We start from the raw sequence: 26,201 nt of genomic DNA on the forward strand, positions 1-26,201 counted from the left end.
GGTGGGGCCACAGAGAGAGAGAGACAAACCTGTTTGTGTGAGTTGGACTCGCCCTTTCAGGAACAGAGAAAGCACAAAGAGCAGGATGGTTGGATCAGAGTTTTACTGCAGGTAAAACACAACTTCATATGTGTCTGTTCATCTGTTTATCTATTGATCTATTTATCTTTATTGATCTGTCTGTTTATCTGTTTATCTTTTTATTTATCTGTATCCATGCAGCTGACAGAGTCATGGTGAACTTTTTCCTTCTCGTTCCTGTGTCTTTTGTGGTTCTCTCTGTGCTGAGGTTTTGTCTGAACACATGAGGTTGAACAACACACACACACAGACTGATCCAGGCTGAAACTGACTGAAGATCAGTGTGTGTGTTTAGCTCAGAACAGGTTTTCTATGCAGGTTTGTGTCTGGGCAGGTTTGGAAAACATGATTTAAGTGGCGATTAGTGAGAAAACTCCATCATCAAGAAAAGTTTAAAATGTTTTTCACAGTCAGTCGTGTCAGATACTACCTGTAAACACAGCACACTGAAGGTGACTGTACAGTACTTTACAGTACTTTACAGTACTTTACAGCAGGAGTAATTGAATGTCCATATGGAGTATTTATGATCCATCCTGTGTGATACTGATAGATATGACGGAAACATCCTCACGTGCCTGAAATGATGTTGGTGAAAACATGTTCCAGCTTTATCCAACATGGAGCCAACAGCTGGAGTCAGTGAAGGATCCACAACTGTACTGAGTACTACTCATTGTACTACTCACCACACTGTACTATGGTGAACTATGCTGTTTACTGCTGTTTACTGCTGTAAACATCTGAAGATAAAGTAGGAAGCATCACAGGTTGTGTTTGTAATTTACTCTGATAGAAATACATGTTTCTCAGGTATTGTAATATTCAGTACAAGTACTACATCTGACATCTGTTGTTGATCCATCATCACACCTGAACCTGTGAGTGAGAACCTCCTGTCAGGAGGCTGTGGGGCCCAGGGGGGCTTTGGAGGTGACTGAGAAGGTTGCAGTGGTCCCTCTGGCTGTTGAGGAGGATTATGAGGTGACTGTGGTCCTCCAGGGACTTGCTGCAGTCCATGGGGGGTGGAGCAGGTAATGGAGCAGGTTTTGTAGGTTCTTGGCAGGTTTTAGGGTCGTTTAGGTCTTAGTTGTAGGTTCTTTAATAGATTGCAGGTCCTTGAGAAGATTGTGCAGGTTATACAGGTTGTGGTGTGGGTTTCTGAGCTAGTTGGTGGGGGAAGCTGTGGACACCCCTGAGGAGGCTGCAGATAGATTAGAGACCAGATCTTGTGGTGGTCTCTGAGAAGGTTTCAGAGCTCCATGATGACTCTGTACAGTTTCCGGTGTAAACAGTGAAGCTGATGTCGGTCCATCTGTCTTCACAGACATCTTAGTGTACATGTAGTAGTACGTGTAGTAATGCGTGCAGTAACATGAAGTAACGTGGTCAGTAATGAGTACAGTAACATGTAGTGACGTGCAGTAACGTAGAAACGTGGTCAGTAATGAGTGCAGTAACATGCAGTAACGAGTGCAGTAACGAGTGCAGTAATGTGATAACGTGCAGTAACATGTAATGTGTGCAGTAACATGTAATGTGTGCAGTAACGTGCAATAACATGTAGTAACGAGTGCAGTAACATGCAGTAATGTGGTCAGTAATGAGTGCAGTAACGAGTGCAGTAACATGCAGTAACGAGTGCAGTAATGTAGTAACATGTGCAGTAACATGCAGTAACGAGTGCAATAACATGCAGTAACGAGTGCAGTAATGTAGTAACGAGTGCAGTAACATGCAGTAACGTGGTCAGTAATAAGTGCAGTAACGAGTGCAGTAACATGCAGTAACAAGTGCAGTAATGTAGTAACATGTGCAGTAACATGCAATGTGTGCAGTAACATGTGCAGTAACATGTAGTAACGAGTGCAGTAACATGCAGTAACGTGGTCAGTACGAGTGCAGTAACATGTAGTAACGAGTGCAGAAACGTAGTAACGCGGTCAGTAATGAGTGCAATAACGAGTGCAGTAACATGTAGTAACGAGTGCAGTAGCGTAGTAACATGGTCAGTAATGAGTGCAATAACATGCAGTAACGAGTGCAGTAATGTAGTAACGAGTGCAGTAACATGCAGTAACGTGGTCAGTAATAAGTGCAGTAACGAGTGCAGTAACATGCAGTAACAAGTGCAGTAATGTAGTAACATGTGCAGTAACATGCAATGTGTGCAGTAACATGTGCAGTAACATGTAGTAACGAGTGCAGTAACATGCAGTAACGTGGTCAGTACGAGTGCAGTAACATGTAGTAATGAGTGCAGTAACGTAGTAACATGGTCAGTAATGAGTGCAGTAACGTAGTAACGTGGTCAGTAACGAGTGCAGTAACATGTAGTAACGAGTGTTCAGGGGCACACAGCTCTCATCACATTCCTGTGGAGGCGGCTTTGGGTTCAACTTGGTTGTTTGTGTATCAGACTGTGACCACACCCGCTCACTCAGGGTGAAGGGTGAACTTGTTAAAACACTCTTGATTGGCTGTTTGAGATGTCACATGACACAGAAACTCTTGGTGGAGTTGGTCAAAGGGCGTGTCCCGCCACAAGCCTCGGTTTCATGATTGACAGCTGGAGTTATTTTTTCACACAGTTCAGAGCTACTTGTGTGTGTGTGTGTGTGTGTTACATGCCTGACTGGTGGGGTGGGTGTGGTTGAGAGACACAGACAAACACAGGTGGAGAAGGGGGGATGGTTGCATTCCAGCATCACCTGAACACACACCTGAGTCTGGTGTGACTCAGAGCAGGTTTGAGTGTTTACCTCCGTGAAGCTTCTTAAAGGGCCAGTCTGTAATTTCTGCTTTAGTGGTCTCATTCACTTTGTTTATTCCTGTAAACACAAAGAACAAGGAAATAAATAAACATCCTGAATCCTGGTCAGGGGGGCGACATGGACTGTATTCCAAATGTTACTGCAGTAAAAGTCCAAAAGTACCAGCATCCAAATGTACTTGAAGTATCCAAAGTAAAAGTACTCATTGTACAGAATGGCCCATTTCACATGAATGGATCTGATATTATTGGATTCTAATTATTGATGATTATTGTGTTGATCACTTTAGTGTTGGAGCTGATGTTAACTACTTTATATACTTCTAATTTGAAGTACTTCATATACTGCTGGGTAGCTGAGGTTAACTACCTTATGTACTTCTAATTTGAAGTACTTCATATACTGCTGGGTAGCTGATGTTAACTACCTTATATACTTCTAATTTGAAGTACTTTATATACCGCTGGGTAGCTGATGTTAACTACCTTATATACTTCTAATTTGAAGTACTTTATATACTGCTGGGTAGCTGACGTTAACTACCTTATATACTTCTAATTTGAAGTACTTTATATACCGCTGGGTAGCTGACGTTAACTACCTCATATACTTCTAATTTGAAGTACTTTATATACCGCTGGGTAGCTGATGTTAACTACCTTATATACTTCTAATTTGAAGTACTTTATATACTGTAGTATAAAGTATTTAATTTAATTAATTTATTATATAAATGAATCTTTATTTGCCCGTTACCATGGTGAATCTTTATTTGCCCGTTACTATGGTAAATCATGGTATCTGTTGAACAAGGCCTTGTGTAGTCATCACACTCACAGAGACTGGAAACTCAGCATCCAGCATCTGTGAAACCTGGTTCTGGTTCTAGGTCCTGGGCTGTGGGACATCAGGAGGTTTGAGATAGTCAGACCTTAGGTATGGATCAGTGTAGTGTATGGATCAGTGTGGAGGATTCCAGCTTCAGTCTGGACTGATCTGCTGCAGACTAACTATTGTTCATGTATAAAGACAGGAAACACACGCACATGTTGGTGTGATGTCACTGGGGGTGGGACCTGCACAGTGATGTGGGCGGGGCTTCCAGCAGACAGGAAGAGCAGACACTTCCCTCAGTAAACAGAACAGGCCTGAGATCAGCTCCTGGTATTGTTCTGTTGTGGTCTCTCTCTGCTGATACTCCACTGATAATGTTCACTTTGGGGCTTCAGCTAATTTCTTTTGTCTTAGTTTCTCTGTGGTGATGTCGTTTCATCTGACCAGAACTTTAAAGCCCAGAGATTCTGTTTCCTGTCAGGGAAAACTGAAACTCTGAGACAAACTTACCAACTTCAGTTTTTCTTAAAAAAATGACATTAACTGAACTTTGTCATTTTCTGTTGCTGATATCTGTAGCAGCAGTTCACATGAACACAAGGCTGCAAATGGGCAAACAGGCAAACTACCCCATGACCTCAGGGCTGAATCCGATACTGACTTTACCTGGACTTTACTGAGCGGCTTACATTCACCTGTTTCCAGGGATGTCTTAGCTGCAACCTGATCTTAAGGGGATTTCTTTCTCAGGGGACCAGGGTTCGGATCGGCTCCCACATGAGGATGTGCAGGGACAGCGGAGTAACAGCTGAGCAGGACCAGGACATTTAAATGAACCAAGTCCCACTGAAACAGTTTTCTCTTGAAATTTTGTAGATCCACACTGTCACAGTCCGACCAACCAACCCTGTGTTTTATCCCTGATACTGGTCTGGTTCCCAACCTGCCGCCTTTACACCAACCTACTTCTTATAGAACTGTGGAACCTGGTTTCTCTGGGCTGAGTGCCCGTGAATATACTGAAGAAGTATGAGCAGCATGAAGACATGCAGGGTAAGATATAGTCACGGGCCAGTGTCAGTCTGCTGCAGGAAACAGTCATGACAAGCTGGTTAATCAAATATGAGGCAAAATCAAAAGTCTGTGCAACATAAAAAACTGCATTTATAAAGACATAATTATTAAAGTACAACTGTCAGAAGGTTTGTAGATGAGTTCAGGGCTGGATTTAGCGGGAGAATTTGTCACCATATTGTAGTAGCTCGTTATATGTTAGTGTTGACTCCTAAACGCTCCAGACCAGAAGGTGGAGGTGCTGCACCTGAAGCTGTTTCTCAGCCTTCACTCATCAGAAGAAGAGGAGGGTGAGGAGGACGTGTGGTTTGGATTCAAAACCTGCAGTCTGTGGTCTCTCTGGGGTCATGGTTGGACACCTCCCTCAATTTCCTGGAGGACATTTAATTTGAAACGCTGAGCTCAGGGAGTGTGTGGTGAGTTTAACATGGGTCTGCGGTGGAAACTGGCACCAGCATAGTTTAGAGCAGTAAAACAGCCGGTTCCAAACCACAGAGTTCCAGCTTGACCAGGACTGTGAACAGATCAGGTTAGTGTCAGCGCTGCAGGAGGAGCTCAGTGCGCATATCTGATTGTTGGTAGTTTGACTTGTTCTGACATGAAGCAGCAGAGGAGCACATAACTCTCAGTCCTGTCTCTGCTTTTATTCTCTGAAGACGTCCTTCACCTTTATTTCTGCTGATCTGTGCTCGTCAGGATTTACTTCTGTAGCAGAGTACTACTGCAGTCCACTGTGTCAGAGAAGTATCTGATCTGTTTTCTCTAAGGGAGCTGCTGATGTGCTGTGACCTTTGACCCTCACTTTCAGAGTCACCTGCCCGTCTACCTGTGGGGGTGGGGCCTGAGAAGCCCAGGATCGTCACAATGGCAATGAGTTCCACCCAGCTCGGCCGAGGTGAGTCTTGTCTTTCGTTTAGGTAAATTGTTGAACTCAACAGTAGTAGTTGAAGTAACTGTAGTAATGTTAGCGGTAGTAGATATAGTAGTAGTTGAAGTAACTGTAGTAATGTTAGCGGTAGTAGATACAGTAGTAGTTGAAGTAACTGTAGTAATGTTAGCGGTAGTAGATACAGTAGTAGTTGAAGTAACTGTAATAATGTTAGCGGTAGTAGATATAGTAGTAGCTGAAGTAACTGTAGTAATGTTAGCGGTAGTAGATACAGTAGTAGCTGAAGTAACTGTAATAATGTTAGCGGTAGTAGATACAGTAGTAGTTGAAGTAACTGTAGTAATGTTAGCGGTAGTAGATACAGTAGTAGTTGAAGTAACTGTAATAATGTTAGCGGTAGTAGATATAGTAGTAGCTGAAGTAACTGTAGTAATGTTAGCGGTAGTAGATACAGTAGTAGCTGAAGTAACTGTAATAATGTTAGTGGTAGTAGATACAGTAGTAGTTGAAGTAACTGTAGTAATGTTAGCGGTAGTAGATACAGTAGTAGTTGAAGTAACTGTAGTAATGTTAGCGGTAGTAGATACAGTAGTAGTTGAAGTAACTGTAGTAATGTTAGCGGTAGTAGATACAGTAGTAGTTGAAGTAACTGTAGTAATGTTAGCGGTAGTAGATACAGTAGTAGTTGAAGTAACTGTAATAATGTTAGCGGTAGTAGATATAGTAGTAGCTGAAGTAACTGTAGTAATGTTAGCGGTAGTAGATACAGTAGTAGCTGAAGTAACTGTAATAATGTTAGCGGTAGTAGATACAGTAGTAGTTGAAGTAACTGTAGTAATGTTAGCGGTAGTAGATACAGTAGTAGTTGAAGTAACTGTAGTAATGTTAGCGGTAGTAGATACAGTAGTAGTTGAAGTAACTGTAGTAATGTTAGCGGTAGTAGATATAGTAGTAGTTGAAGTAACTGTAGTAATGTTAGCGGTAGTAGATACAGTAGTAGTTGAAGTAACTGTAGTAATGTTAGCGGTAGTAGATACAGTAGTAGTTGAAGTAACTGTAATAATGTTAGCGGTAGTAGATATAGTAGTAGCTGAAGTAACTGTAGTAATGTTAGCGGTAGTAGATACAGTAGTAGCTGAAGTAACTGTAATAATGTTAGCGGTAGTAGATACAGTAGTAGTTGAAGTAACTGTAGTAATGTTAGCGGTAGTAGATACAGTAGTAGTTGAAGTAACTGTAGTAATGTTAGCGGTAGTAGATATAGTAGTAGTTGAAGTAACTGTAGTAATGTTAGCGGTAGTAGATACAGTAGTAGTTGAAGTAACTGTAGTAATGTTAGCGGTAGTAGATACAGTAGTAGTTGAAGTAACTGTAATAATGTTAGCGGTAGTAGATATAGTAGTAGCTGAAGTAACTGTAGTAATGTTAGCGGTAGTAGATATAGTAGTAGCTGAAGTAACTGTAGTAATGTTAGCGGTAGTAGATACAGTAGTAGCTGAAGTAACTGTAATAATGTTAGCGGTAGTAGATACAGTAGTAGTTGAAGTAACTGTAGTAATGTTAGCGGTAGTAGATACAGTAGAAGTTGAAGTAACTATAGTAATGTTAGCGGTAGTAGATACAGTAGTAGTTGAAGTAACTGTAGTAATGTTAGAGGTAGTAGATATAGTAGTAGTTGAAGTAACTGTAGTAATGTTAGCGGTAGTAGATATAGTAGTAGTTGAAGTAACTAGTAATGTTAGCAGTAGTAGATATAGTAGTAGCTGAAGTAACTGTAGTAATGTTAGCGGTAGTAGATATAGTAGTAGTTGAAGTAACTAGTAATGTTAGCAGTAGTAGATATAGTAGTAGCTGAAGTAACTGTAGTAATGTTAGCGGTAGTAGATATAGTAGTAGTTGAAGTAACTAGTAATGTTAGCAATAGTAGATACAGTAGTAGTTGAAGTAACTGTAGTAATGTTAGCGGTAGTAGATATAGTAGTAGTTGAAGTAACTAGTAATGTTAGCAGTAGTAGATATAGTAGTAGCTGAAGTAACTGTAGTAATGTTAGCGGTAGTAGATACAGTAGTAGTTGAAGTAACTGTAGTAATGTTAGCGGTAGTAGATACAGTAATAGTTCAAGTAACTGTAGTAATGTTAGCGGTAGTAGATATAGTAGTAGCTGAAGTAACTGTAGTAATGTTAGCGGTAGTAGATACAGTAGTAGTTGAAGTAACTGTAGTAATGTTAGCGGTAGTAGATACAGTAGTAGTTGAAGTAACTGTAGTAATGTTAGCGGTAGTAGATACAGTAGTAGTTGAAGTAACTGTAGTAATGTTAGCAGTAGCAGTAATAGTTCTTATAATAATTCAGTAGTTACACTAGAGTTTTATTAGTATTTGCTGTTGTATTTGACGAAATACTGTTCATTATTGATCCTCTGATCCGGACCTGGTCTTTCAGGTCTTGGTCTGGTCCTGGTGGAGTTTGAGTATGAGTACCAAGGGCGGGATGGGGTGTTGGTCACTATCAAACCCAACGAGCGCTATGTCCTGCTGGCTAAGACCAATGACCACTGGTGGCAGGTACGGAGCAACAACAGCTCCAGGCCCTTCTACATACCGGCCAAATACGTCAAGGAGCTGCCAGCGGACTTTCCTTCACCCTTGGATTTTGCTGACCCACCAGGTGCTGAGCCAGTGCTGGTTCCTGTGACTACAACAGTCCCAGTCCCAGTCCCAGTCCCTGTCCCTGTTCCTGTTCCTGTTCCTGTTCCAAAGACTCTGGAGGAGCAAAGTATGACCAGAACTAAACCAGCAGATGATGTAACGATCAGGCTTAGACCTGATGCTGCCGGACACCGGAAGACTGAGAGCCGTATGTCAACATTTGGGGTTCCAATGGACTTTCATGACATGTCATATCTGGTTGTTCCAGCACTGCGACACCCCAGCAACCCTTCTGCTGGTCCTGCAGGGACTGGGACTAGCAAGACTACAAACATTGCTGATGGTGGTCTGAGCAAAAAGCAGCCCCACCTACCAGGGGTGCTGGAGAACAATAAGGACTCAAGTGGGAAACCTCAAGTTCCCAGTTTCAATCCAGCAGACCCCCTCTCCATGCCCCAGGCCCCGACTCAGGCCCCGACTCAGGCCCCGACTCAGGCCCCGACTCAGGCCCCGACTCAGGCTCCGACTCAGGCTCCGGCTCAGGCCCCGACTCAGGCCCCGACTCAGGCCAAGACTCAAGCCCAGACTCAAGCCCAGACTCAGAACAAGGCCCAGCCCATCTCGGTTGGGAAATCAGTGGTCCCCACAGTCCCCGTCGTTCAAGTGGTCTGCCCCATCAATGACGTCCACAGCAAGTCCTCACCATCCTCAGATTGCCATGACAACCAGGAGCTCCCAGTAGAGCAACAGGAGGAGGAGATAATCATGGAGGAGAGTGGTGAGGAGGAGGAAGATTCCCTGAAGGAGGAGGATTCAAACCACATCTATGAGTCCATCCAGGACTTGAACCTGGACCTGGAAGCCCTGGTTCGAGTAAGTCCTGCACCACCTCCACCTGAACTTGCACCAGAACCTGCACCTCCTCCCACGCAGGTAAGACACCAGAGACTTTTCTTGGTCCAAATTCTTGTGAAATATCTTTAGTCACAATTTCTAGTTCAGGTTTAGACCAGAACAAATCCCAGAGTGTTCCTTCTCTGCAAGGAAGGATTAAGAGCAGGGAACACTTTCAGACAGTTCGGCTGAAACAGAACCTGGACAGGTTACTGAATAGAGACAGAGATCATATGGACGTGGGGCCCTTTCTTATGTCTGCCCATGATTAATCCATACTCAGATGCTGGAACCTCTATGAACTGTCAGTTTTAGAGAAAGAACTTGGATGTTCTGGTTCAAATGTTGAATGAATACAGACAAAGGGAAAATGCAGCGCAGCGTGTTTTCCACTCAAGGAATGTACGGCCCGTGCTGTGTGAATCTTCTTGTTTCCAGTCTGCTGCTGAGGTCCGGACTCTGATCCAGGCTCTGCTGCTGTGGTTCGGTCCTGAGTCAGGACAGTGGTGGTTCTAGATCAGCTTGAGTCGTGTGTCAGAGGATGCAGGTCTTTTAGCAAAATAAAAGCCCCGTTTAACGTGTCATTTCCTCCAGCGCCAACACAGGAAGCTCAGAGAAAAAAAAGCTGTTTCCTCGTTTCATGCTCAGCAGAGCAGAAACGCTGCAGACCTCTGATCTCCAGGAACAGATCCTGGATCATAATAATTATCAAGTTTAATATTATGGTTCACTGGGATTTTGTTAATATAAATTAATTAATATATATTTATTTTAGATTTCTTTACAATTTATGTATTTTCTATTAAAAAATCTAGCAAATGAAATATTTTTTAAAATTGTGTTTCTTTATCTTAGATTTTTAAATAATATTATATTGCATTAATATTATAATTTATATTCTTCTTGTATTATTATAATCATATTTAATTTACTGTCACCTCTGACCTTTGACCTCCCCACTTTCATCAGGAGTAATGGTTAAGTTTCAGCTCATGTGATGTCACAGCAGGATGTGATGAGGTCAGCAGGATGTAGTGATGTCACAGCCGGCAGGATGTGTTCAGGGTCGGACAGGAAACGGTGAGAGCATGGCTCTGCAGTGACGGCTGCAGGACGAGAGAGGAAACACAGTGACCTGACATGGAGAGACTGGGTGAACTGGTCAGACTGGTTTGCAACTGGAAAATATTCAAAAAGTTTGAAGCTCTGAACCCACAGCAGAAAATGTGCATTTAAAGTATTTGAGGGCAAAGTGAAGTACAGCTGGAGCTCTAGCTGAAGTTCTGCTGGACAGTGTTTTATTCTCTTGTTTTACGCCGTTTCTTTGTGGGAATTAGTTCCTTTGTTCTGTGAGAACCGAGACTGAGGTCCCTGTTCAGTTCTGTTTGGTCCAGTGTCAAAGCATGTTTTTAATAGCTTCAGCACTTCAGGTGGTTCTGTGCTAAAATACTGAGCGTTACTAAAAATGTTAATGTTCAATGAATAAAACGCTGGTTGGTTTATGTCCATCCACCGTTTATTCATGTTTAGGGGCATCTCCTGGTCAGTGGCGGACTGGAGCTCTGAGGTATTACTACTTTACCTGAGTAGTACTACTTCATCCTTGGACTTCACTACATGCCAGAGTCAAACCTTAGACTTTTTCCTGCTCTACATTTATCTGAGAACTTTAGTTCCTTTTCAGGATCAGATGGATCCAACAAAATACAGACTGATCATCAAACTTTATTGATCCCTGGGGGGAAATTCCCAAGATACCCAGCAGTATGGAAAGTACTTCAAATTAGAAGTATATATAAGTATATAAGGTAGTTAACGTCAGCTACCCAGCGGTATATAAAGTACTTCAAATTAGAAGTATATAAGGTAGTTAAAGTCAGCTACCCAGCGGTATATAAAGTACTTCAAATTAGAAGTATATAAGGTAGTTAACGTCAGCTACCCAGCGATATATATAAAGTACTTCAAATTAGAAGTATATAAGGTAGTTAACGTCAGCTACCCAGCAGTATATAAAGTACTTCAAATTAGAAGTATATAAGGTAGTTAACGTCAGCTACCCAGCGGTATATAAAGTACTTCAAATTAGAAGTATATAAGGGAGTTAACAGCAGATACCCAGCAGTATATAAAGTACTTCAAATTAGAAGTATATAAGGTAGTTAACGTCAGCTACCCAGCAGTATATAAAGTACTTCAAATTAGAAGTATATAAGGTAGTTAACGTCAGCTACCCAGCGGTATATAAAGTACTTCAAATTAGAAGTATATAAGGGAGTTAACAGCAGATACCCAGCAGTATATAAAGTACTTCAAATTAGAAGTATATAAGGTAGTTAACGTCAGCTGCCCAGAGGTATATAAAGTACTTCAAATTAGAAGTATATAAGGTAGTTAACGTCAGCTACCCAGCAGTATATAAAGTACTTCAAATTAGAAGTATATAAGGTAGTTAACGTCAGCTACCCAGCGGTATATAAAGTACTTCAAATCAGAAGAATATACGGTAGTTAACATCAGCTACCCAGCGGTATATAAAGTACTTCAAATTAGAAGTGTATAAGGTAGTTAACGTCAGCTACCCAGCGGTATATAAAGTACTTCAAATCAGAAGAATATACGGTAGTTAACGTCAGCTACCCAGCGGTATATAAAGTACTTCAAATTAGAAGTATAGAAGGTAGTTAACGTCAGCTACCCAGCAGTATATAAAGTACTTCAAATTAGAAGTATATAAGGTAGTTAACGTCAGCTACCCAGCGGTATATAAAGTACTTCAAATCAGAAGAATATACGGTAGTTAACGTCAGCTACCCAGCGGTATATAAAGTACTTCAAATCAGAAGTATATAAGGGAGTTAACGTCAGCTACCCAGCAGTATATAAAGTACTTCAAATTAGAAGTATATAAGATAGTTAACGTCAGCTACCCAGCGGTATATAAAGTACTTAAAATTAGAAGTATATAAGGTAGTTAACGTCAGCTACCCAGCAGTATGGAAAGTACTTCAAATTAGAAGTACATAAGGTAGTTAACGTCAGCTACCCAGCAGTATATAAAGTACTTCAAATTAGAAGTATATAAGGTAGTTAACGTCAGCTACCCAGCGGTATATAAAGTACTTCAAATCAGAAGAATATACGGTAGTTAACATCAGCTACCCAGCGGTATATAAAGTACTTCAAATTAGAAGTATATAAGGTAGTTAACGTCAGCTACCCAGCGGTATATAAAGTACTTAAAATTAGAAGTATATAAGGTAGTTAATGTCAACTAACCAGCGGTATATGAAGTACTTCAAATTAGAAGTATATAAGGTAGTTAACGTCAGCTACCCAGGAGTATATAAAGTACTTCAAATTACTCTGGACTTTTACTGCAGTAAAAGTTTGAATGTGTGTAATTTGTGTTGTCACTGCAGTAAAGGATCAGCGTACTACCGTAGTTCCTGTGGGGAGTAGAACATGAGATGAGGATGACAGTGTGAGCAGCATGTGGTCGTCTTAAAGTCTGTGACCAGCCGATGGAAACGGGGACGTCAGCTTTGCAGCTTTGCTGTTGCTGATATCTGAACTTTTACTGTTTAAACTTAACGACTGACTTTGAGATGCCTTTAAAGTTGAACAGGAGGTTTTCTGGGTGTTTCTGGGGGATTTGTAAAATGTTTCCAGAACACAGGAAGCAGCAGCAGCTTACTGTGGACCTGATCTTACTGATACTGGACAACTGTTTCACATGTGACCTCAGGCAAATGTTTAAACTCACTCAAACATCCAGACAAACACCATTGCAGTGTTCTTGATAATATGAGAACTTGAAGAGGTTCCAGGAATGCTTATGCATGATTAAAGTAGTGTTAGGGCCTGGAGGAGCTTCCAGAAGACCTGGAAAAGGTTTTATGAAGAGGTCTTAGGGGTCCCTGTGGCAGATTTGTGGGTTCTTAAGGAAGTTTCAGATTATGGAGGTTCCATGGCTCGAGAAAAGCTATAGAGGATCTAGAAGTCACTAGAAAAAGTCCTGTGTCCTTGACAATTGTTTTAGAAATCCTGTAGAGGTAAGGGAGATCCTTGTCTTTTGAATCAGTGAAGAGGTTCCAGGAAACGTGAAAGTTCCTCGAGTTCCATAAGAAGGTTCCATGTCTCCTGTTAGGGGATCAGGGACTCACTGAAAATCATACAGCTTGCTGAGGATGGTTTTAGAATTCCTGGGAAGATTCCAGGAATCGCTGAGGAATTTCTAAAGGACCTGAAAGATGTTTCACAAGCTCTTCACAGGCTCCACGCATCCATGAGGACGTTCAGGAAGTCCAGGATCAGAGGACGTTTCGTGTGTCCATGAAGTTGTGTGCCTCGGATCAAATTCAGATCAGGTCTAGATTCAAAAGAGTCAAGTTGCAGAAAAAATCCAGACCACCCACTAGGAAACGGGGGGTAGGGCTACAGCGTGCAGATAGACAGGGGGCGTGGCTACAGCCCGCAGAGCAGAGCTGCAGTCTGACACCATGACACTGATACAGTCACATTAGAAAAATAGCAGGTTTTGGGTTTTTCTGGATTCACTCTAACAACAAACAACAAATGGAGAGAGGCATTATGGGTAAGTCCAGACAGCCTAAATAAAGGGTTTGTCTGTAAACTCAGTGAACCTTTTCTCTGCAGGTTACGGGAAAGTAGAGTGTGCTGTCTGTAATGATGAAGCCACAGGTGGGGACGTCGTCTGTTAATGCATTTAAACATGAAGGATCTGCTGGCTGCTCTTTAGTACAAAAGCTGATCTGAGGTCAGTTGCCAGGGGGTGAAGTGTGTTTAGATTAATGAGAAACTGAGTTATTTTTACTGAGTTTGACCTCTGACCTCTGACTAACTGTCTGTTAAACATTTAGAAGAGGCACACCTGATCTGTCCCAGTCCCTTCTCCTGTTTGTGTATATGCTGTGCTGTCAGGGTGTGAAATGATTTGCATATGGATCTGTCTGCCTGGGACGGCCTGCAGATACAGCCCATTAGGAACCCCTGTGTGGGACTCGGTCGGTTTATCAGGAACCCCTGTGTCAGACCCAGTTGGTTTATCAGGAACCCCTGTGTGGGTTCTGAATTTTGTTTTATAATTTATTTGTTCTCACCTTGGGCAGTGAATTCACCATGTGAATGCAAAACTCGGACATTGTGGCAGAAAAGGCTTGTTTGGCCACATCCCTTACTTTCCTAGACAGTTGGAGCATTAAACATGAAACTGTTTGTTGTTCGTCAGTGTTTGTTTACTGGTCTATGTGTGTTTATGGAACATAGGTGGAGTTCTTCCTGTAGGACAGCAGCTGCTGCACCCAGGGACTGGCTGTTACTGTTAAAGGGGAATAGATGCCTGTAAAACATCTTAATACAGTAACAACCTCTGTCCTAGTTTCTCTGGGTCTGATGGCTTCAGATGTTTTCTTTTGTCTCAAACCTGCAGGAACACACAGACCAAGCTGCAGTTTAACTTTTGTTGGACCAAAGGCTTGAAAATAAACTGACGGACTGTCCCTTTAAATTCTCTCTCTCTCTGTAGAACTTCACCTCTCCCGGCCTGAACCCGCCCATCTACGCTAACGTCTGCACCCTGAAAAAAGCGTCACTGCCTCAGATCTCCATCTTTGGGCCCATCGCTCCTCCCCCGACTGACCCCGCCCCCTCGCCCCCAGCCCACTCTTCGTCCTCTTCAGTCTCCTCCTCCGGCATGATAAGCCCCGCCTCCCCCCTGAGCCCACAAGATGGGTGGCAGGTAATGTGCTGTCTGATAGGCCTGAACCACAGGTGTGTTTAACCACTGAAAGTGAAGTGTCACCTGAGACAGAGGAAGTGCAGTCAGCAGAAATTCTAGAAATATTAAATATATCAAGTATTTATTTCCTAATGTTCATTTTCGCTTTCAGTAAAATCATTTACGACTGTTCAAATTTATCCATCTCAGATACAATCTTATTTTTATATTTTTGTTGAAGTTCATTCAAACATTTTGCATATTCCTGTTTCTGTAGACTCAGTTCCCTTTGCGGTGTTCATGCTAGTGCAGCTCACACAGGGAATTAAAATTTAATCAGATGTAACGTGAGACGTTCAGGTTTGTTCCTCAATGATCAAATGAGCAGTTTGAGCTCACCTGTTCCTCAGGTGAGACAAACCTTTAAAAAAATGAAAATGTTTCAGTTGTGTAAATAGTAGATGGGAAACTGGTCTTTTTTCATTTTTAAAATGAAAAATTAAATTCTGGATAAATCTACCAGCGACATGTGTGAGGTTTTTCACTTTTAAATCACTTTTAAATTATTTTAAATCAGAACAAAAAATAAACTTGAGCAGCTTGTGAAAAATACTTTATCTGTAGATGACATTTTTAAAAATCAGGTTTCAGCACACACATTGAAGTATTTGGGAAAACCACACCAGTGTCAGACCTCTTGATATAAACATGATAAAAACGAGTGTACCTGAACGGCACCACCAGCTCTGTTCTTTGAAGTCCATCTCTGTTTAACTGTGGTGTTCAGGTGCACACGGACCAGGACACCGGGAAGGTGTTTTATTACCATCCTGGGACCAGGCAGACCACCTGGCGCGACCCCCGCAGCCTCCCAGTTCCACCTGCAGGAGTCGTGGACCCGTCCAACGGACCGAATGCCCCCTCACCTCTGCTGTCCCACAGCTCCTTACAGGTACAAATCACGAATCATCTCATTCCCTCCATTTTTATCAACATCTCCAAACACATTTAACATTTTCTCAAAGTTTCACGGCACAGCAGCAGGATGAAATGTGAACAAGCTTCAGTCAAACACCCACAGTGTCGTGTAAATGTCCAGGAGGCAGAAGTGAAACTGTCTGGACACTCGTGTAAATTACGACAGACCTGAAGCTCTGGGAGAACCTAAGAACCTGAGCTATAGGATGTACAAACGTTCAGACAAATGTTATTGATCCATCAATGGTTTTTTTAAATCTAGAAGCTGAGTCCCAGTAACTGAACCTCTTATTTGTGAAGAAGCCACTTGGATGAATGCTGACTGAGGTTCTAGATAACAAAACCTGGATGCTTGAGAACCTTCACAGGCTGTTTGTATAACATCTGCTTGTACATAAATCTGACTAAAACCCCCTAATCTCTCAGGGTTCTGGCTGGGAGCAGCTGGTGGACGAAGTGTCCGGGAGATTTTACTACTACAACAACGCCACACGAGCCACATCCTGGGCTGCACCGGACTCGCTGTCCTCCCACCCCGGATCTGCAGCAGACAGGAAGCACGATGGCGGCCCGGTACAATCCTGACTCCTCATTTCAGATCAGTCATGTACATTACGACTATTGACTGTTAGTGGCCAACGTCAAGGTGACAACGTATTATTTGTTTGACTGAAACTGTCTTGATGTCTTGAAGTTAGAAGCCAGAATCCAACAGGGGAAACTCACGAGTTTCAGATATTTCAGTAAAACCTTCCTGAGGCACAGACGTGTTTTCAGAGCTAAAGCAGAAGAAAAGGAGCCAAAACAAAAACTCCTGTCCTGCCTGTAAATACACCAGCTGCTGTTTTGTCCTCAGGAAATATTCATCAAATAAAAACTATTAATTTTCTGTTTTTTCTGCTGTTTGTGGGATGAACCTGAAGCCGCCGCTGCCAGAGGAGGATTATCCTGTGGCTGGACCGAACGACAGCAGCGACGCTGTTTTCCCAGTGGTACAACACACACTGACTTAATGTTGCACATCTCAAGGTGTTCATGGGTTCGTCCACAGTACTTATCAGGGTTGTTTGTGTTTTCCCAGCATCCCCAGCAGCACGTGGGTCTGATTCCCAGAGCTCAGCTGGATGGAAACAGCTCCCAGTGGAGGCAGCAGGAGGTCCGAGCAGCATAGACACTGAACTTCCATTTATTGACCCACTGCTGTGTAGATGAAAAGCCACACACAGATTACAGGAACAGCCAATAAGGCAGCTTTATCTTTTCTGTACCACTGTACCAGGAAATGCGAAGCAAAGTGGCTGATCATGTTCTGCAGCTTAATTCCGGTAAATCAGAGACCCATGTTTGTGGTCCTGTTGCAGGTAAACCATCTTTACTTCTTCACTTCTGAGCAGGCCCTGAATCTGGACCAGCTGCTCTGGAGATTGAGTCGTTGTTGTTAAACTGCTGCAGACCATAATCAACCTTTGTCTTAGTAAAAAGCTTTTCAGCTGGTCCAGAATGTGGGTGCAGGCCATCAGAGAGGTCTTAGTAACACCAGTCCTGATCTCTTTACACTGGGCTCCTCTGAGTTCAGATTCAGTTCAGGCTTGTGATGACTTTACGAGCCCTGTGGGTTCGGTGTGTCATCTGAAGACCCACTGGTTGAGATTTGAGTCCTTTCAAACCATTTGGTCTCTGATTCAGTCACAGTTTTATACCATCTTCATTTGCTTCATCCTAATTTTCTCTTATTGTGAAGCACTGATCCAGAAAGGTCTTTTATGAATAACCATTCTTACTTTGCATATTCACTTGTTGCAGCTCCCACATTTGCCCCAAAGGCTGATGGGAAATGGAGTTTCTGAGGAGGGAATGCTGCTGCAGCCCAAGAATTGGAGACACAGCGTGGCTGAAGACGTGAGTTGAACCAACAGAACAAACTGTGCAAGTGATGATGAGCGTTTTATCCTTTTTGTATGAAAGAAGACAACGCGAGCTAAAAAGCTCAAACTTCATCTGGACTTAAACATTTTCTCTGTGTTACAGATGTTTGCTCTCGGCCACAGGAGGAACATCTCGGACCACAGCGAAGTGTCTAACCGAAGACCCTCCCCTGACAGTCCACAGGTACAGACACACCTGTCTCATCCATCCATCACATCTTTCTGCTTTTCATTCATTCATTCGTTGATGTCATCCTGTTCTCCCTCATCAAGCTCTCTGATAGGAACAGACTGAAGAGGAATCTGTCCAATCGGAGCACAGGCTCCCACCAGCTGCACGTAGGTCCTGGCCCGTGATTGGCTGCAGAAGTTGCTCTGTGTTATTTGGGTTATTTTGGTCAGAAATGTGTGTTTGTTTCCATGGTGACGGTGGCCGATCTTTTGCAGTTACCATGGTCACGTGTGTTTCAAGAGACATTGTCCTACTAACATTTGTCTTCATGATCAGACACTAACATTTGATTTTGTTTCTGACAACTGGTTGTTTTTAAGGGAACCCTGACACAGACAGCTCCTCCTGCTGGGACTCCTCAGTATTGCAGCTCTAGTTTTGCCAGAACCTTTCAAGACATATTTGACCTTTTCCTGAAAGATGCCCTCCACCGTCTGGAGACAGATTTTAGAGATTGTCTTGAAACGTCCTGTTGTGACTGTAATGAGCACTGCAGCCTGCAGGGGGCACTGGCAGCACATTCATCTGTTCTTCCACTAACCCTCCTAATCTGGGTCCTGCTGATGGTTCTGAGACAAACTAACTGATCTCCTGTTTGTTCACTGACGAGTTTGTTTATCTCTCCCTGGTCAGATTTTAGGTTTTTTTCACTATGACTGCAGTGTCCTCTTGTATCACCAGATCAAACCTTTCACTTATCTGCAGGTCATATGAGCTTTGTGAGTCTGTAAACTGCCTGTTATTGTTTTAAGAGAATAGATGAATAGATGAGTTCAGGCCGACAGGATCCAAAGGTCACTGAGATGTTTTAGGCACTGCTAAAGGCTTTTAATGGTGCAGGAGGGTTTCCAGGTGGCGGTTGTACAGATATGTTCAGTGGTGTTTCTATTGGGAAGCAAAGTGTTTCCAGGACTCTTCAGGCCAATTATATTCACAACAGTAAAAGGTTTTCAAGCTGCAGGTACAGACTGAACCTGCTGAGCTGCCATAGGTCAGGGCCACACACCACTCCCATGTTTACACAGGAGTTACATTTCAAAGGTTACCTGCAAGTTTAAAGGAACTTTCAGACTCACCTGTTTATCTGTGTGTCTGCAGAGCCATCTGCTGGAGAAAGCGGGGATCATCAATAAGACCAAAGTGGCTGATCACGGTAAAAAGATCAGGTGAGACCCAAAAAGCCAAACTCTCATTTAGCCTAAACTGCTCCTGGTCTCCTGTGTTTTATGGCACGTTAACTACTGTGTGTGCTGTGTCTGTCTGGTTGTTGCTGGACAGGAAGAACTGGGGTCAGTCCTGGACCGTCCTCCATGGTGGGATCCTCACCTTCCACAAAGACCCTAAATCTGCTCCAACTGGGAATGTTGTAAGAACCATAAACACGCACTGGAAAAGAACCACTCAGCAAACCAAGGCCACAATAATCTTTGTATTTTTTTGGATTAGCAGTTCAACACTTACAGCTTGTCAGTATTTTATAGATTTTGTTTATTTAAACTAGACCTTAACACAGGACCTTTCTTCCGAAACCTTCATCTGGGTTTAAATAATTATAATAAATGATATAATCTATCCATGACACAATGGGTCGAGGCAGATGGCTGCCCAAATTGAGCCTGGCTCTTCTGGAGGTTTCCTCTTCCCTTAAAAGGAGTTTTTCCTCTCCACTGCCGCCAAGTGCTGCTCATAAGGGATTTGTTGAGTTGAGCTGAATTATGACAGTAATTACCGTGAAATGGGTCCATGTGATGATGAACACTCTCTCTTCCTCAGATGAAAGCATCACAGATCGTTCCAGAATACACCATCGAACTGAAAGGAGCATCAGTCGGCTGGGCCTCCAAGGACAAGTCCTCCAAGAAAAACGTTCTTGAGGTACACCATCACCTCTGTTACCATGGTTACGCCTACTCCAGAGGTTCTGTCACCTCTGTTACCGTGGTTACAGCCTATTACAGAGGTTCTGACACCTCTGTTACCATGGTTACAGCCTGCTCAAGAGGTCTCTAGCACAGTCATACTTAATCCATGTGTATCCAAGTGCTTCTGTCTGCTGGTCTTGCCTGGTTGCCATGGTTACTGAAAAGCGTGTCGCGTGTATAATTTAGTGTCAACTGTGCAGTTAAAAACTACGTTGTTGTTGCAGCTGAAGACTCGTCAGGGCTGCGAGTACCTGATGCAGTACGACACTGAGAGCATCATCACCGACTGGCTCAAAGTGATCCAGGATGCCATCCGACAGCTGGTAACAGACACTCACCGCTGTCACCACACAGGAGTGAGAGCATTCAGTAAAGGAAGAACTTTAACCATTAATGCTGCTGTGGGAAGTTATTTCATTCAGTTAAACTCTTTCAGGAACCTGAGCATCTGACAGAGGACGAGGACGAAGCTGCTTCAGACAAAGAGGACAAAGACAGGAAGAGGACATGTAAGCACATGGCCCTGTTCTAGTGCAGAGTGATGAAGATCAGAGATTGTTCAAGCAGAACATTGTACAGTTTTTCTTTCTCTGAACTGAGGCTGTGATGATAGAGTGTGACAGATTGTAAAACGCTCTGAGACAAAATTAAAATACTAAGCTCCAGGAAGTTTGTAACAGTGACTCCTCTTTTCTGTTTTAGCGACCACAAATTCCTGTAGCTCAGCCGACTCTGAGCAGACACGAGTTCGGACCAAACTGCGACGGTTCCTCCAGCGGAGGCCGACGCTGCAGAGCGTTAAAGAGAAGGGATACATCAGAGGTAACACAGAAGCCAAACCTGGTTCCAGCCTGTTTTTAAAATCAGTTTTAAAAACTTAAATGTGTCCTGCTGCTCCAGACCTGAGCAGACAAGGTGTAACAATGTTTGGTGTAATGGTAATGAGACTTTTCTGGTGTTTGTTTAGATAACGTGTTCGGCTGCCACCTGGACACACTGTGTCACAGAGAAAACACCACCGTTCCCAAGTTTGTGGAGAAATGTATCAGAACAGTGGAAAGGAGAGGTAAACAAACAAACATGAACAGTTTACACACATACATATGACACATAAGACATATGTGTGTATTCACTGTGTGTGTTCAGGTCTGGATGTCGACGGGCTCTACAGAGTGAGCGGAAACCTCGCCGTGATCCAGAAACTGCGACACAAAGCTGATCATGGTAATAACTCTGACAAAAAACTGGATGTGGATTCAGACATTTACAACACAGGGGTCTGCAGTGAGACAACAAAATACAGCATAGGAAGTCCAGTTGGATGAACTGGTTTGTTTTTAGAGCTCGTTTGACTCCAAAACACAACAGAATGTTTTTAAACCGGCGGGATTTTAGAGTTCTGGACATTTGTCATAGTGACTGCTGACCTAAATTTATGTCAGATGACATAGTTCAACTTGCTGGGATTTGACAGACCTGTATAATGAAACATGAATGTAATGATATGCAGACAATGCCATATGCTATACTTTGCTGCTGATGTACAGTGATGTGTTTAAGCCCAGAGAGAAGCTGCAGCACATGTTGGTTTTTGCCAAGAGAAACTTTGCTGTTTTTCTTTAACTTCTGTTTTATATGTTGTGTTTGTGTGATTCTGCAGAGGAGCAACTGGACCTCGACGATGGACAGTGGGAGGAGATCCATGTCATCACTGGAGCCTTGAAGCTTTTCCTGCGGGAACTTCCAGAGCCGCTGTTTCCCTTCAGCTGCTTCGACAAGTTCATCGCTGCCATCCGTTAGTGCACAACAAAACCTACATCAAACACTACAGGCTCCATAGTAAAACTATGTTATGTGACATACACTGTTTAAACCGCTGCCACAGGGGATAGATGACAGATTCCAGTGTTTTAAAAGGTCTGATCAGATATTTTGTTTGTGTTTGTTTTGGTACCAATCATACAAAAATATATCCATACGTTGTCCAATTGCAAACTTTTAGCCTCACAAAACTGATTTGACAAATTCACTACAAAATTTGAACCTAAAAAACATCTATTAAAAATTGATTCAGCCTTATCAAATATTTGTGCATTTAGATGATGATTTTAAAAACAGGATCTGTAGTTTTTAAGGCCTATGCACAAAAGGACAAGCATATTTCCCGTTCGGTATTCAGCATTGTTGTCTTGAAAAATAAAAAGTCATAGTATGTTTTTTCCGAGCAGAAGTCTCAGACTACGACCTTAGAGTCTCCTACATGAAGGACCTGGTGTGCACGCTGCCTCTGCCAAACCACGACACCATGGAGCTTCTGTTCAAACACCTACGCAAGTGAGTCCACAGGCTCCCAGTTTAACAGTCACACCCAGTTTATTGATCAATTAACATTAATAATGGCAATATATAAATGTAACTTGGGTACAATTTTAGTTTGGTTGAAGTGTAAAACAATGGCCCTTATTGGGGTTTCCTTCCCCATATTTGTTGACAATATAACCCTATATGATCGGTACCTTATCCAGTAGAGTCTGTTTGGTAACACTGAACATAATTAAGGAAACATTAGAAATGGGGAAAGACCAGCAGCATCATGTCAGTCTGCTTTGAAACCACATCAAAACCTGTTTCTCTCTCTCTCCAGGGTGATTGACCACAAGGACTCCAACAGGATGTCATTTCAGAGTGTCGCCATCGTGTTTGGACCCACGTTGCTTCGCCCCCAGACCGAGTCGGCAGACATGACGATCCACATGGTGTTTCAGAGCCAGATAGTGGAGCTTATGCTCAAAGAGTTCCAGACCATTTTCCCCCAGAGCTAGGAGGGACCCTCTGGTGCTCCTCTGTAACCTTTCAAGACCCTGTGCCACCTCCTGGAGGCCAATAGAACATCATCAGAACAGGCAGAAATCCTTCAAACCTCTCAGTCATTAAGACTGCATCCTCTCAACTGCAGTTCACAGGGGATGGAATCTGGAACCTGGTGGTTACATGCTGATGCTTTCTAATCACGTGTGTGTCTTAACTAGTCCAAGCAGAACCTTGTTAACCACTAGAACCAAACACCAAGACCTGACAGTAGGCCTGTAGTTAACAGGAGAGTACAATCAGAAGCTGCAGACTGCACAACGTATTAAATCATCTTCATGTGCAAAAGGCAGACAACACTCTCTTGATATTTTAAAAATGCCTACATTTTCTACTGTCAGGAGAAACTGTCCAAATAGTCCCAGTTTTCAGGGTCTAGAACTAGACCCAAACATAAGCCTAGACCCACATAACACAGAATGGTTCTGAAATCTTATTCAGCAGCTCCAATTAACTTTCAAGGCAACTAACAGCCATTATCTGACCTGTAGTGAAAACCATACACATTTATTCAGGATGATTTTGGAGCCTTTCAGAACTCTGGAGTGCACAAGACTACCAAGCAAACCAAGCAAAAGACACTCAGACTTACAGGGATTTAAAGAACAAGAAGCACAGGCAGACACTGAGACAGACAAGGCAGAAGATGGTTTGATCTGTTGCTTCATTCCAGCTTATCGTGACTGTGCTGAGGGTCTTCAGCTCTTAGAATCAGTTCTGGGTCCATTCCGTTTACACTCAGGTCGAGTCTAGTTGAGTTTCAAGTCTTGAAGGTCCGGTGGGCAGACTGCAATTGCCAGGTTCTAGGTTTGAGCTGCTGTCCACAGACAAATAGGAGGAACAGATAAAGCTCTGATCTAGAGTGCAACAAGATTTTTTTTTTGGCTGGTTGGTTGAGGTTCTGTCACAGTCATTTAAAGCTTGGTGGTGGAACAGAGGTGCTGTGTAGTCAACAGGTTAAGATAAAGAAGCTCCAGGTATTTTGCTATTTAAATGTGTCTCAGGGACCAAGCATTTCAAAAAGGATTTACGCTTTCTCCACTGGAAGAGTCAGATCTGGGCCTGAACTCATGAAGCCTTAACTCTGATACTGGAATTCTAGCTTATCATCAACATACTCACTTTCTCCACTGCCAGTGGACATCTGCCAGAGGGTACTAAAATACTTTGGACTCTGGAACCACTAAGAAAAGAGGTCACATTCAGACAAGGCCTAGGCCAACACTGCATTTATCATGTTTAGGATAATGTCTGTCTCTCCACTGACAGCATCCAGCCACCAGACCAGTCTTCTAGAAATGACTTTGAAATATTATTAATTCCATAGAACCAAACCAGATTATATTTTCCATTCAGATTTAGTTTAGTAATGATTTGACAAAATGGCAGACACACTGATACACAACATGTTTGTTTTCCAACTTTAGGAATCTGTTTCTGCTTCTGTTCAGACTTGGCTTCTGGTTCTGGTCACTTGTAACAAGGACCTTCATCTTTCCTGACCCTGAACCAAGGAGCAGCTGTTGCCTGAATCACTGACAGGACTAGTGTCGTGTTGGTCCTGAACACTGGAAAACACAGATTTGCACAGAAAAGTGATTTTCTAAGTCAGTATATGTGATACCAAATGAACAAGTCGATTGTTTTAACCCTGGAACAGGTTGGATTTGTGTTCAGACCTGCTGACCTGCAGCTGTGATGTGAGTTTGACGGCCTCTGTCATGTTAGACGTGGACAAATCACAGTTTCACTGAGAAATGATCAAATTGTGTCTTTGTGCTTCACTAAACATCCTGGATCTATGTCTGGACTGGACTCAGAAGTGAAACTGACTCTGTGGAAGTCTGAGAACAGGACGAGAGATTAAATATTGTGTTTATGTAAAGTTAAACAGGGTTTATTAGAAAGTCCAGAGGCCACAGTATGGTTCCCAGAGGAACGTGAGGAATGATTGAAGACATAACAAAATGATGTATTAAATGTGTCTAAAATTAATGTTTATGTAAATCTAAACAGGGTTTATTAGAAAGTTCAGAGGCTGAGAGACTCCACAAATTAAAGTGTTCCTTCTGCAGTACAAATTTACTGCTGTAATGCTGAACTCTGGTAATAACAGTCTTCATAATATATGTTTTGTAGTACTGAGTGTATATGTATTACGGATCCAGAACAAAGCAAACATGGATGGTAACAGATTCAGTTCTGTATATAAGAGGGTATTTTACTGACTTTTAATAAAGATCAATCTGATCTGTTGACAGTCTTGTGCACTTCTTACTACATGCACCTGCAGCCTGACTGAAGACTGGAAACCTTCTTTTATCAGTCCATTTATTTCATGGTGTCAAACTGTGCAACCCGTTTCCCTAAAAATGACTGGACAACTACACAGCGACAGAAAGAATCACACGCTTTAGATCTTAAAAAGTAAACGAGGGTTGAAGCTTTAATTGTCTCATGACCAATAACTCCCACAGTGTTCCAATTACAAGCTGAGATTTCTGAAGCACAAATATATCAAACACTGTATGAGGTGAAGCCGCACAAAGAATGAACATACAACTGCAACATGCAAAACAATTGATTTGTCAAAATGTTCTACAACTTAAGTGAAAAAACAGAAAACAGATTTTGTTAATGCACAACAAGCAAATTTAACTGTCATGTAACTGTAACTGTGGTGGTGCGTAAAGTGGTGCGTACAAATTAAAGTGATAGTGTTATAATGAGTAATGTTCGGCTTAAAGAACAGAAACAGTGAAAAGGGGCAAAATAGGGTGTGTACAGATGTGGCTGCAGCTGTTTGTCCTGGGGATGCAGATGGTAACCATGGTAACCGTGTTACTGCAAAGATGCTAAAAAAGAGGATGAGAGGAAAGTTTCATGGTGTTTGTCAGAAACTCTGGGGCTTTTATTTAAGGGTCAATGATGCTGGAAATGTGTCTGAGCTGCAACTTACCAGCGTTTAATTGAAACGGACCTGAGGAGAGAAAGAAACATGAGAGGAGCCAGGGCTGTACACAGTGTGTCCACTTTATTAGGTACCTTTGCATTGCTTTCATTCCTGCCTGTGTTCCTGGTTTGTTGTTTGTTCTCGGCTTCTAAGCTTTTCCCTCATTCCTGTCTGCTCACCTGGCCGTTCCTCTGGAAGTTCTGGTTCAACAAAAACCTGCCTGTGCTCTACTAACCCAGCACATAACACTGGTTCTGTCCTGATAGAAATTCTGGTTCTGGTTTCATAGAAACTGGTTCTGATCTGGTAAAAAAAAAAAAAAAAAACACTGGTTGTGTTCCAGATAGAAAGTTTTACCTGTGACTCTGGCCTGTTTCAAACTGTCGAT

General features: G+C 42.5%; 1 protein-coding gene across 5 annotated transcripts; it reads left to right on the forward strand.

Annotated features, from left to right (window-relative positions):
* arhgap27l (Rho GTPase activating protein 27, like) lies at window positions 1-25,120 on the forward strand. 5 transcript variants are annotated; one of them, XM_026324928.2, is made up of 22 exons: window positions 1-111; window positions 5,572-5,658; window positions 8,096-9,234; window positions 14,744-14,956; window positions 15,723-15,887; window positions 16,340-16,486; window positions 16,837-16,905; window positions 16,995-17,069; window positions 17,717-17,812; window positions 17,942-18,022; window positions 18,112-18,177; window positions 19,169-19,236; window positions 19,349-19,436; window positions 19,844-19,945; window positions 20,217-20,348; window positions 20,429-20,501; window positions 20,695-20,814; window positions 20,960-21,058; window positions 21,139-21,216; window positions 21,653-21,787; window positions 22,221-22,326; window positions 22,637-25,120. In XM_026324928.2, the coding sequence occupies exons 2-22, from the start codon at window positions 5,628-5,630 to the stop codon at window positions 22,812-22,814; spliced, it is 3,261 nt and encodes a 1,086-aa protein (XP_026180713.1). In that variant the 5' UTR covers window positions 1-111; window positions 5,572-5,627; the 3' UTR covers window positions 22,815-25,120. The 5 variants fall into 5 exon arrangements, with proteins under 5 accessions (XP_026180713.1, XP_026180716.1, XP_026180717.1 ...); XM_026324931.2 differs by having other exon boundaries at window positions 20,217-20,315; XM_026324929.2 differs by having other exon boundaries at window positions 42-111; window positions 5,531-5,658.
* Window positions 25,121-26,201: the final 1,081 nt, after the last annotated feature.

Source organism: Mastacembelus armatus, chromosome 8 (assembly GCF_900324485.2).
Source record: "Mastacembelus armatus chromosome 8, fMasArm1.2, whole genome shotgun sequence".
Taxonomy (NCBI): domain Eukaryota; kingdom Metazoa; phylum Chordata; class Actinopteri; order Synbranchiformes; family Mastacembelidae; genus Mastacembelus; species Mastacembelus armatus.

Excerpts from the sequence above, each read along its gene's own strand:
- arhgap27l (XM_026324928.2), top strand. The coding sequence starts at position 5,628 with ATGGCAATGAGTTCCACCCAGCTCGGCCGAG. Across the intron at positions 5,659-8,095 it reads TTCCACCCAGCTCGGCCGAG|GTCTTGGTCTGGTCCTGGTG; the intron begins GTGAGTCTTGTC and ends CTGGTCTTTCAG. Across the intron at positions 9,235-14,743 it reads CTGCACCTCCTCCCACGCAG|AACTTCACCTCTCCCGGCCT; the intron begins GTAAGACACCAG and ends CTCTCTCTGTAG.